The sequence below is a fragment of the Perna viridis genome, chromosome 11, assembly GCF_037379345.1.
Source record: "Perna viridis isolate PV_CMFRI_1.1 ecotype Kerala chromosome 11, ASM3737934v1, whole genome shotgun sequence".
Taxonomy (NCBI): domain Eukaryota; kingdom Metazoa; phylum Mollusca; class Bivalvia; order Mytilida; family Mytilidae; genus Perna; species Perna viridis.
In genome coordinates this window covers 29,456,376-29,469,662 of record NC_142455.1, presented here as the reverse complement: position 1 = coordinate 29,469,662, position 13,287 = coordinate 29,456,376, and the positions used below count along the sequence as shown (strand labels likewise).

Genomic DNA, 13,287 nt, shown 5'->3' with positions numbered 1-13,287 from the left:
GGCCTTAAGTGTGAGAGAAATCCAAAAATGATTACTGAAATTAATGATTTGGGTCCCTTACATTTACATGTTTATTCTGTACCTCTTAACCCTTTCTGTCATGGGATTTGGCTGATGTGTCATTTTTTACACAAATAATTCCAGCCAAAAACTCAAAATGTTCTAGATTTTTCCCTCAGGGACCTTCCTGCTGGATTTCTTTTTGGTACACAACTTCCCTTTTTTGTTGTTGAATGCCTCTCAAGTCAATTAAGCCAAAATAGTGCAGAAAAATTCGTGGATTTAGCCCTCTACAAGCCATGGAAATAGAGGGATGTTTTAAAAATAGGGGTGCCAAAAGGCATCATTATGAAGGAATAGGTTAAAAATAAAATGCTGAAACTTAAAGAGTAAAGATGATGTTATCAGTTAATACATATGTGTCCTTTTTCTTATTTAAAAGAACAGTTAATTCTGCAGGTGGGGAAATTATTTTTGTAACACTTTTCTCAGCAACTGCTGGTACTGATTTCAGCCTTATCAGTGATACATCGCATCTACCCAAAGAACTTGAGATAAAGGATACTACAGACACTCTGAAGTCAGCCTCATATCTTGACCTACACTTAGAAATTGATGGTAAAGGAAATCTATTGACCAAACTTTACGACAAACGTGATGACTTTTCATTCAGAATTGTCAACTTTCCTTTCATCTGTGGCAACATCCCTTTGGCACCTGCGTATGGAGTGTTCATATCACTCTTATGTTATGCCAGAGCTTGCCGAAACTATGCAGACTTTTTGTATTGCACTAGAACTCTAACAAATAGGCTTCTGGAACAGGGTTATGTTGCTACAAGATTGAAGTCATCACTACAGAAGCTTTATGGTCGCCATCATGAACTCGTGGATTGTTATGGTGTATCCATCTGCACCATGAAAACTGATTTATTCAGAGGGTCATGGTTTTCCTTTCCTCGTTTGCCTACTTGACTTTACTTTTTATGAGCAACTTGGTGAGTGTTTCTATAAAAGCAGAGGACGCTTACCCTACCGGTGCACCTGGTCCATGCTCCCAATTTTTAGTGGAGTCCGAGTTACTCATTTGCTTTTGTTACTTTGTATGTATGATTTTAGTTACTTTATGTTCTTTGTTGTGTATGTCTGTTTTCCATGTCTGGTCTTTGTCCCTTGATTACATTCTTTTGATTACTGCTACAACCTTGGTTTCCTTGATTACGCTTTGATATATTGGATACAATTTTAGGGCTGTCAGACATTTACTTCCTATTTATAGAAATTTGGCTATTTCTGTCTTTGACCCATTTTAATTCTTACAGGTGAGGAACCCAACAACCAACCTGTGTCTAGATACTTTACAGAAGGATGAGAAGAGTACATTTGATATCGGACTGTTCTCATGTCAGAATGGTGCAAGTGCTAATGAGGTAGGTCACTCACCTTTCCTTGGTTAATCAATAGTGGCCAGATTTATAAAAAAGGGGAGGGTTGTGATCACATCAAAGTACCCCTTCCCCCTCCCTTGCATTTTTTGCACCTGGCCTTTGACGGCTTTGTATATCTTGTTTGGTTTCATTGTCACTTTAAGAGTGCTTTTATGTTGCTGCAGTCTCTAATGCAATTATTTTGCTGTACCTGTTTATAATGCTGTTTTGGGGCCAACTGCAGCCTGCCCTGTGATGTGAGGGTTTCCTCATCGCTCATTGAAGATCCATAGGTGGCCTTGAGGTGACATTTTCATCCCGGTAGGGGTGTTGTCCCTTTCACATTTTCATCACATCCATTCTCATTATAACACTCATTATTTGTGAAAAAGTATCTCCTTGCTCAATTACTCATGGTTCAGTTTCTTTTTTTCTATTGCTTAGGGCTGACTTACATGTATGGCTCAGTGTAATATGTAAATCATGTAACTTTCAGAGTTATTTACCTCTATATATACTTGTTGACTTTCTACAGATTTTGGCCTCATTTTATTGAGCACAGTCAATTCATGATTTAATGTATTCCATGTTACTGTTAGTTAAATGTAAGAAATTTGTGGAGGGAGTGGATTTGTACTCATTTTAACATAGGTGCAGCATTTATATTCGATTATTTAACACTGAACAACAGCCGGAGGGAATTATTTCTTTTCTAATATGTCAAATTCTGTAATTTTTGGTAGATAGCCAAAATAACGGCTGTTCCGTTTAACCTCACCCATATGGAAGTTTGATTAAATTTGTATATTTATATCATCGTATGTGTTAAATGTGTATATTTATATAATTGATTTCAATTAGATAACCTCTCAGCTGTTAAATCATCGCGTAAGTGTTTTTAAATGAGTGCTTTGTCTCGAAGTAACAGTGAAAGAACAGAGACAGTGTGCAGGTGCTAAAGTTGGGGTTGTACCGACATATACTGTTTGACGATATGAAGACGTCATATTAGAGTATTAAAATAACATTGTACAAAAATGTACTAAGTTTTACAGTGACTTCTTATTAATTGGTATAATGTATAAATAAGTTTTCTTTTATGCTGTAGGTTTTTTCCTTAAGCATAGACAATGAGTTACGTAGAGAAGAAGGATGTATGTCCGGTCGTACTGGTGGAACAAAGGTTCCATTAGAACAGTGTTCTGGCAGGGAAAATCAGAAATGGACCCATGATAAGGTAACAACAGACATATTTAACCAAGGAAAAATTCCTTTGATTATTTCTAAAATTGTGAAAAATTTTGGAAAGATTAATCACCTTGAAAAAAAATCATGGCTAAGAAATTCTTGATATGTTTTTATTGAAACAGTATTGAGAGAGCATGATTTCCTCACAGAAATAAATCTTTACCACTGAGGATCAAACAGTATATTAACTAGTTACTTAATTAGCACTCCAGCTAAGAATCATGGAAAATGTAATACATGGTTGGAAAGCCTATATTTTTTCTCTATTGATATGTTGTTTAAAATGTTGAAGTAAACAGAAATTAACATGTGCTGTATCATGTAACCCTTGGTCGTAGGCAATGTAAATTGTATAATTTGAAATTAAGGGAGATAACTCTGTACACTGAAAGGCAACAGAAACTATGAATTTTCAATGTGAATTATCTCTGAAGACCAGACAGATTGGAATGAATAATTATACATTTCATCATATGGACCCAAAAAAAAAACAACTTTAAATCAAAAATAAAAATATGTAGCCTATTTTTTAGTCCATCAAAATTTTGCCTGATTCATACAAAGATACTACTTATATCTTTGTTGTAACTACAACTCAGGTAGGCTGTCGTGCCACAATCCAAAAGTATACTGTTAAACTATTATTGTTAGTGGGATACTAATTTTTGTGGTTTTTGTGGGTTGGCCAAACCACAAGACTTGGTTCCCAACGAAATGGTGAACCCCATTGATGCGTATACTGAAACCCTCAAAACCACGAATTCAGAAATCCATGAACTTGTCTTTCTGCCCTAATTCACGAAAATTGGTATCCGCGAATTAAAGGACTTTCACAGTAAATATGTTATGTGTGGAAGGACGAGAATCATACTTTACACTGGAAATTATTGCAGATGCTTTTTATCACTTTAAAAACTATCAATATTCAGTTAGAATTATTACACACACTTCAAATTCTATTTAATCTGTCTTTATTTTCTATATCATCTGTGTTTAAGATATAATGATAAAAACATGAGGATAATTTATATTACATTGTTGATGACTGATCTAACAACCCCAAAAGTCATTATAGATTTACTGTTTAATAGGAAATAATATTTTAATTTGCTAATTAACGAATTCATTATAAGCTCTGCCTTTTTCTCTGCAGGATAAAGGAACAATAAAGAATAAAGCTACTGGTCTGTGCTTAGATACTGCTGGTATAAAATCAGGTGGGACTGTAGACCTTAAACCTTGTAATGGGAAGGACTCTCAGGTTTGGACTTTTGAGCACTATCTCAACCTGTGATTATGTTGGAATCTCAACGATTTGGCCTAAAACTTTATTCTGTGTTTCTTGTGACCTGACCAATCTTATTTTTCAATGCTGACAATTGATTAGGCCAAGTAAAATTAAATGGTAAATTCTCTTCCAACCTTAAAAAATGTGGGGAGGGTTGGAAGATATTATTTTCTATTTTTTATTTCTTACCTGATGTTTGCAAGCTTAATTTTTGTAAGTATAGATATGTTCTAAATCCATAGCCTTATCAGTTTTAGAGAAGAAACATCATTTTAGTAACCAAAAAATGAAAGGTTTGTGCCTCATAGGATCTCAATACTACAAACTGACATTGAAATTCCTGCCCAAATATATATATATATATATATTTGTCAATTTTTGTAGGGGTGGGAGATTAGAATCTAATAATTAATTGCATTTGGCCTTATAGCTTTATTTACTTCAAATACTGGTAGTCAAAATGGTGTAACAAAAATCAAAACCTGTATCTGTGAGAATATTATGATAATCTGTAACCTACAGTTTGTATGAAAAAGTACCTACTGACCTACCTTGATTTAAAAAAAGCTCTGATGGAAACATAGAACTATTGTGTTAAGGCCTTATTTATATATGCAAAGAATCTAGTCATGTTTAAATTCCATGGTTGCCTTTGTAAATGTGTTTATCTGAGATGTATTATAAATTTTATACATGTAATGACATAGGGTTGTTTTGATTGTTACTAACCAATCAACAACCAATAATCATATAAGTCAATGGCAGATTCAACATGTAGTTCTATGACTCAAAGATTTGGTGGTAAACTTGACTTTTTACTGCTCATTTCTTGTACATATTGGCCTTGATATTTAAAGTACAGATGAACTTCTCTCGCTCTGACTTGGATGGCTTTAACACTGGGAATTTCTCAAACACAATTCAAAGTACCAAAATTTTCTCCTACATTATCAATGTAAATTACTTAGGATTTCTTGAAATTTGATTTCTCAAACACTCGAACTGACTAGTCGGTTCATGGTGTAATAAATCTTAGAAAATTATCCTCGCTTACTTGAACTTTTCAGCCGTTTTGTCTGCTTTGGTTATAAAAAGTGTGGAAAATGAAGCACTATCATTAATTATAGTGTCATTTTAGGTAATATTTATGTCATTACTAATGATATAATTTTAATTTAAGAAATAGTACTGATCAAAGTTTTGAACTTCGAGAATGTTCGTAAGTCATCATGAAGTATCAAAAGATGAAATGAAACCAAATTGATAATCCACGAACTCGAACTGTAAAAGTTTTTAAAAACACAGTGTTTTGAATGACTAAAAAGCAATGTTACCGGAAATCAAATGAAAACTATCTTAGAATTAACAAAACTTTGTAGGAAGTAAGCAATTATAACGATCATTTTAACAGAACTCAGACCGGAAATGCAATAAATCTAGAATTTTTTGAACTTCAATTTCATGAAATTCCAATAACTTAAACACGTTTCCATGGTCCCTTGGAGCTACCGAGGTTTGACTATATAGCCAAGTATCTTTATGCAATGTTATTATATTACATTGTTTATAACTGAGATAAGCTAAGGATTTATGAAAACAACTATTTGTTGAATTTCCTTATCAACGAATATATATTGGTATCATTTGAAGTAAACAGATTGAAAATTTTGCAATATTGGTTTCTTTTTGTTGAATAGGTTTTTCAACTTGTCAAATTTAATTAATGAAACTTGAGAAATTTATTCAATTGACATGTGCATTATCATTATATGAATTTTTTTGTTTTGCCAGACCTCAGTTTTCAGTGAATTTTTATGTACAGATTAAAGAAAACACCAATTCATTTGGTATATGTGTAATGATTTATATTTTGTTTAGAATTTCATGTGGGTTTTTTTTAATGTTTGTCATTTTTACTTTTTTGTACATATGTCTCATCTAGTTTGCTTAAACAATGAAAAAATCTATTTGTAGATATTTGTACATTATATTTACCTTTTTGTTTTCAATGGCTTTTGGTATCTAAATTGGGAATTATTATTTTGAATTATTAGATCTGTGGGAAATTCTGACATGTTTCATCCCTGAATTCAAAATCTGGGTTTCATTATTGTTTTTCTCAAATCTTCAACCAGACCTAGGTCTGGTAACCATGACAATGTGTGATGATTCTTTCCATTTATCATTTTTCTTTAGAATTACACTGTTTATATTAGGTCATAGATTTCTATACTTTTAGATTTTAAAATTTTTTATACTGGTACATACATATTTTATCCTTACGATAAAATATTATGTTTTAATTGTGGTAGGTAGTGTTTTTTACTGAAAGAAGATAAAAAAATGTCCATATAACATTTATTTGATATTGTCATAATGTTATCATTTGTCTCTTCTTTTATTAGAATGAAATGAATGTATGTTATCAATTCAAAAGTGATGTGGATGAATGGATGTGATTTTCATATTTTGATTTTAATGTGTGCATTTTATTATTGTGTTATATTGTTCCCTCAGAGCAAAATAAAAATTGAATATTGACCAAACATATTCCAACTCAGAAATGTTTAAATTACATTAAAGTAAATTTCAAAGGTCTGACATATTTTTTGAAAACAAAAATATCACAAACATTGTAACTGCAGTTTTCTATTCTCACTGTAAGAAGTTGTGAGCTTAATGGTTGTAAAAACTATCCACTGTATAATTGTAGTTTTATTTTTTCTGAATCACCTTTTTTCACAGAATCACCTTTTTTCACATCTCTGGTTCATCCAAATTGAGAAATCAAGTATGAGTAGGAGTGTTGTAACCAAACATTTTCATGACCACACATCCTAAGTGGGAAACATCAATAAGTGGGATATCATTTGTTAACATGATATGATCTCATTAAATCAGCTCAATAGATAATATTTGTCAATGATACAAGTGTGTTAAATTTCAATTCCCTCTTAAAGTTTCATTTTAATTGCACTGGCAAACAGGTCAGCATTGTTTTAATAATCCACCAGCTGTTTTGGTGCAGCTTAATTATTAAGTAGCTGTCTTTGTAAGAATCATGCAAAATCTGAAAAATGTGATATACCCCAAAAAAGGCTACATATTTTTATTTTTGTTATTAAGTTGTTTTATGGGTCTATACTATAAAATGTGTAATTATTCATTCAAATCTGCCTGCTCTTAGGAGATAATCCACATTGAAAATCCAGTAGATTCTATTGTATTTGGCCGCCATTTACAGAGTTATCTCCCTTAATTTTGAAATCCACAGTGCATTCTATATAATTTTTATCTCCTAAATGTTCAGGTTATTTGAAAAACCACATGTTAATTTCTTTTTACTATGATATTTCAAAAATAAAAATATGTAGGCTTTTTACCCATGAATCACATTTTGCATGATCCTTAGCTGGAGTGCTACTTAAAGATAAAATTTCATGATTGGGACTCTCCTAATAGTTTTTCATTTTCATATTGTTGATTTGTCATATGATTTTTCACCGAGGGTTTGTATATCAATATATATGTAATCTCTATACAAACTTTGTATAATGACAATTTCGTTGAATGGTGTATTGCATTATTGATTATATAAAGTGGGTTTTAAATGTATTCAATTTTGAATGTCAGTGCATATATATATGTATAAAAAATATATATTTATGAAATATTTAAAAGTAATGTTATGATGTCCACACTACTTTTAAAATGGCCTGTATATAATTCAGTATTTATGGTTATATTAGCATAGTGTAATGAAAACTGAAACTAAAGTTAATTGTGAAATTGTGGGTTTTTGTTGCTCCTTTTAATTGCTTATACTTAAAAATAATTCCATGTTATTTTTTAGCTGTTGCCAGCTGAATCATACATGTAAATTTCAGCCTTGGAATGGCATTGCATTAAGGTGACTTATCATTTTTTGACATGGAGGGGGTGTTGGTCATTTGAAAGTGTAACTTGCATTATTTCTTGATTTTTCTTTGTAAAATTGTAAAACAAAATTTGATCCCCCAGAAAAAAATGACATTATCCTTATTAACAAAAACAAATTATGATGACACCCCTTTCTACAAAGGAAGAAAGTTGATTCTCCCTACATTTTAACCAACCCCTTGCAGAAAAAATGTCCCTTATTTACATGTATGTCAAAATTGACCAAATTGATATCATCCAGTATTTTCTAGTTTTTTTTCGTTCTATTATCAAACGTTTTGAGCATAACAGGGGTCCAGGCTCTTCTTTGATTCACCTGTGCTGAGGGTATTAGCCAAGCATGCACATTTAACAGGGAATAAGAGGATATGTTTTTTGTTGTTGATTTTATTACCCTTTACCATAAAACTTGCATGTATGGCTTACCATGATTAGTTGGGGGAGAATATTTTTTTCTTGGTGTATCAACCTTAGGACTATGTTTATCCTTGCCTGAACTGTTCAGAATTGCCAGTTGTGGTCATATCAAGCTACACCTGCAGAGCATTTAAAAATGACTGTTGATCAGAATGAAACTATGTGATTCTCCCAACATTTACCAGTATGCAACAAGATTTTAAAGTAATATTATAGTATGTGGTAGTAAAGTTATCTTGAACATATTTATTAGTAGTTGTATTCTGTGTGGCGAATTTTGGGCTATATTAGGTTTGAGTATGATAGTGGACTTATTAGTTGGTGCTATTCTAATGAGGTTGTTACTGGTTGACAATTTTTACTGTTAACTTTCAAATTTTTACATAATCATTTCTTCTGTATTTTTCCAATAAATTTATATTTGTTTGTGAAATTGTACCAATTAATAATTTGAGTCAGTTTAATTTTTACATAACAAGTCATACTGCTATTAAAATGTGAATTTCCATTTTTTTGGTAATTCATTTCTTTTAAAGTTTTTTTTGCATGGTCCTAAAATCACCAATTAGTATTAGTTCATATTTTCTGTATGGCAATCAGATGCAAAGTTTATTATTTATCTTGTTTACTTGTTCAAAACATTTATTTGAGGGAGAAAAAATATTTTTAAGATATCACTATTTGTATTGGATAAAAATGTGTTCATTTTTTTGTTGAGAGTGTGATATATATTGACATGGTATTCTGTAGTATACGGAAACTGAATTATTTTTTTTTTCATATTTTGCCGGTATTGTGTCCAAAGACAAATGGTTTTGGCTGAGTCAATGCAGTGGCCAAATACCACAATCAATATAAATGGTCTAATACAATGTACAGGGTTAATGTGAAAAGTTACATGCCATGGAACCTTTATTAACCAGTGGTATGAAAAGAGAATGCATTTAAGGAATGTTTCGAATTTTTGAACTGATTTTTCAAAGTATTATTGTGCACCAATCGACATTGATGATGTCATAGCACCAAGCCAGGTTATAAAACATAACCTTGTTTGCTCAAAGCGAACCAACCAGACAGACAAACAGATACAAATCAAATAATTACTGAATGCATAAAACTTGTAGCCATTGCATTCCATTCTATAAATAATGAAATGTAAATACTATCTTGCATGTAGGTCTGTTAGTTGAAAAATCGAAGCAAAAATCTCTTCAAGGGAAACATCTTTATTTTGCCAGTTTTCAGTATTTCAATATTTATTTTTGGTGTAAATCTAAAAAGAAAAGTCTAAAATCTGTTGTCCCTTCTTCGGGTTATGGCTCTTAAAAGTGTCTTTTTCAATGTTTTTTTTGTAGTTTTTGCATTTTATTTATAAAACAAAAGCAGATTGATGATTATTGTAATTGATAAATGTTCAGTATTTCAATTTCTGTTTTTGGTGCAAATTTCAGAAAAATATGTTGACACTGCTTCGAGTTATGGGCCTTGAAAGTGTCATTTTTTAAATCTTTAACAGTTGCTCCCTATTATTTAGAAAATGAAAACAGATTGATGAGTAATGTATATTTATAAAATGTTCAATATTTCAGTATCTTCACTTGTGCAATTTTCAGAAAAATTTGTTTACCCTTCTTTGAGTTATGGCCCTTGAAAGTGTCCATTTTCATGTTTTTTTTTAACAGCTTTTGCCTATTATTTGGAAAACGAAAGCAGATTGATGATTAATGTAAATTGATAAAATGTTCAGTATTCAATTTCTGTTTTTGATGCAAATTTCAGAAAAATCTGATGATATTTCTTGGAGCTGTGGCCCTTGAAAGAGTCATGTTTGACGTTTTTTGTTTTTTTTAACAGTTTTTGCCTATTATTTAAAAACGAAAGCAGATTGATGATTGATAAAATTGATAAAATTTTCAGTCTTTCAATAACTATTGTCAGTGCCAATTTCAGAAAAATCTGTTGACCCTTCTTGGAGTAACAGCCCCAGAAAGTGTCATTTTGGCCATTTCCCCCCTTTTTTGCCTGTTGTTAACAAAACAACAGCAAATTGATAATAAATGTAAATTTAAGAAAAAAATATATATGTAAAGTGTTTGTAAAGATTTATGATATGTGCGAATTGGGGAAAAATTTGATTTTTTTGCACTATAAAATTTTATTCATTTTACATAAGCAGAATCATGATTAATGTTTTAATGGTCAGTACCATAACAAATATCATATGTGCTAAAGTTTTGCATGTATTAAACTTTTTAAAGCTATTATTCATGGTCTTGAGAGCCTCTTGTTCGTATTCAACCAGGCAGCATTGAGCACATTGTTCCAGATGGGCCTTGTTTTGATATATTGGTGCTGTTTTCCATATTGAGACTGTTTGGTTGTGTTTGTCCTGGCACTGATTGATAGTGGCTCTTTATCGTTAAGTATTGAATAGGCAGTTGTTTAATGCTACTGGTTAATTGAACGCACTGGGTGTGAGACTATGAATGTGTTATCTGTGATAAAAATTTTTCGTCTTATGTCATTATTGTCGGCAGTTGTTGGAAAAGGTGTAATATATTCAGAATATCTAAATTATTATTAATTAAACATAGTTAAATTATTTGAAAATGTTTATACCTGTATCTACTCATAATGTCTGATTAAGATGCTCTTTTGTTTTTATTTTTATGAGATTTATATTGAATGTCATTTTCGTATGATAATTTTAACATAGTCGAATCATATTCGTCAGGAAAAGCACAGTTGTGGTACTCTAGGTAACACCTAAAAAAGTCTAAAAAAAGTCCCCAAGAGATCTGGTACCACCCATTTTTTTGTTATATAAATACAACAGGTACCTATATAGATACTTGAATAACTAGAGCATTTCAAATATTTTGTGTATGAAGAATATTGTGAAATTATAGACCCCTTTTAAAAATCTTCTTCAGTCTCTAAATATTGAAGGGGTTTGTTCTCAGTGACGTTTTACAAATATTTTTTTTTAAGAAAAAAAAAGAAAGATGAATATAGTTAACTCAGTCTACATAATGGCAACCTCAATGAAATGTTCTGTATATGTTTCTTTATTTGATTAAGGTAGATATGGCATATTGAAGAAGAGTGATGAGTCTATATGAAGCTATTTACATTAAGAACATGACTTACTTTTGAACGTTGTTAAAAATAATCAGTTGTGTAGAAAGATAAGGAAGGATGACTGTTTTCCATGATGTAGAATGCCATTCCAACACTCCAGTAGAATTGTACACATCCCATTTTCAGTTTGTCATAACATGTAATGTTGTTTATGATTGCTAGTGAAATCCGTGGTTTTCTGCCAATGTACATTTAATAAAGTGGTCATTTTATTTTGTTGTTTATATTTAAGACTTTTAAAAACTGGAATCGGTTTAAAAGTAAAATTAAGGATGTTATGCGCATGTTCAGCCATTTTTGTCAGATTTTCGGACTCCTCTGGTTTATCTATTTCATAGCATTTATTTTTTTGCCCTGTGACCTCTTACTTTTCTTTTCCAACTTTCATTTAACAAACCTAAAAATTCTATTTTGGAATTTTGTGTGTGTGAATGCTTGTCATTTCTTCTTGGTATTTAATAGATAAAACCCATTAAGACAAGACCTATGGAGAATCAAGAGAAATTCTTTTCCGTCAAAATTTCAAATGTTTAAACCGAGTACACTGACCCATAAATTTCTTCTGCTTATTTTGTTCTTGCATGACATACCTTAAAATATTTCACAATTCTTGGAAATTCTTGTTATTATTAAACAAAACAGCGAACAGCCTTAATGGAAATCCCAGTTAACAAGTCCATAAACATCTAAAGCGATTTGGTAAAAGAAATACGTGCTTAAGATAAAAAATATAGGTGATTAGATCATCTAAGATGTACGAAGAAACCCAACAATAACATGCGACACAATTTCATCAGCTGATCTACCTTCATGCAAAATATCAAAAGCCTACATCAGAATATAAAAAAGTTTCAGTCCAGAAACAAATTTTTAATGCAAATATCATTAATTTGACCTTATAATCAAAGTCCAACTTTGGAGGTCACCAAACATGGTACAGTATTCATCATCTTGAGCTGACATACACTGTTGCAAAATACCAAAAACATACACCAAAATACATAAAGGTTTCAGCCCGAAGAATGTGTATGCAAAAAGTATTAATTTGACCATGAGGTCAAAGTTCATTGATCACATCACTCGAGCTAATCTACCCTCATGCCAAATCATCAAATGTCATCAACGTTACAGCCCGGAAATGAATCTGTATTGCTAAATCATTAATTAAACTACAATGCACTTTTTGTATCGCGCTAGAATTCTAACAAATAGGCTTCTGGAACAGAGGTATGTTGCTACAAGATTGAAGTCATCACTACAGAAGTTTTATGGTCGTCATCATGAACTCGTGGATCGTTATGGTGTATCCATCTACGTCATGAAAACTGATTTATTCAGCGGGTCATAGTTTTCCTTTCCTCATTTGTCCTCCTCGGACTTGGCTTTTTATGAGCAACTCGGTGGGTGTTTCTAGAAAAGCAGAGGACGCTTATCCTACCGGTGCACCTGGTCCATGCTCCAGTTTTTAGTGGAGTCCGAGATGCTCATTTGCTTTTGTTACTTTGTATGTATGATTTATTTACTTCATGTTCTTTGTTGTGTATGGTCTGTTTTCCATGTCTGGTCTTTGTCCCTTCATTACATTCTTTTGATTATCGCTATAACCTTGGTTCCCTGGATTATTCTTTGACCTTGTGGTCAAAGGTCATAAACCATGGTTTGCGACACATCGACTTGAACAGATCTGCCCTCATGTTTAATATCAGTAACATCAAAAGACAATATCTAGGCCTTACTATGGTTCGTCTTTTGGTAATACACTTGTAAATAAACATTTTCAAAAAATGAATCTTTCTACCAAACATGCCGGTAGTAGATACATAGTAGA

The 13,287-nt window shown here is 31.7% G+C and overlaps 1 protein-coding gene across 2 annotated transcripts in view; it reads left to right on the top strand.

The window, feature by feature from the left end:
* Positions 1-11,671, top strand: part of LOC148603645 (putative N-acetylgalactosaminyltransferase 9) — a 33,093-nt gene extending 21,422 nt beyond the window's left edge. For both annotated transcript variants that reach the window (XM_088551485.1, XM_088551484.1), the window contains exons 9-11: positions 1,322-1,429; positions 2,535-2,663; positions 3,828-11,671. In XM_088551485.1, the coding sequence (XP_088407611.1) occupies positions 1,322-1,429; positions 2,535-2,663; positions 3,828-3,968 (378 nt within the window). In that variant the 3' untranslated portion in view covers positions 3,969-11,671. The remainder of the gene's footprint in view (positions 1-1,321; positions 1,430-2,534; positions 2,664-3,827) is intronic.
* The last annotated feature ends 1,616 nt before the right edge of the window (positions 11,672-13,287 follow it).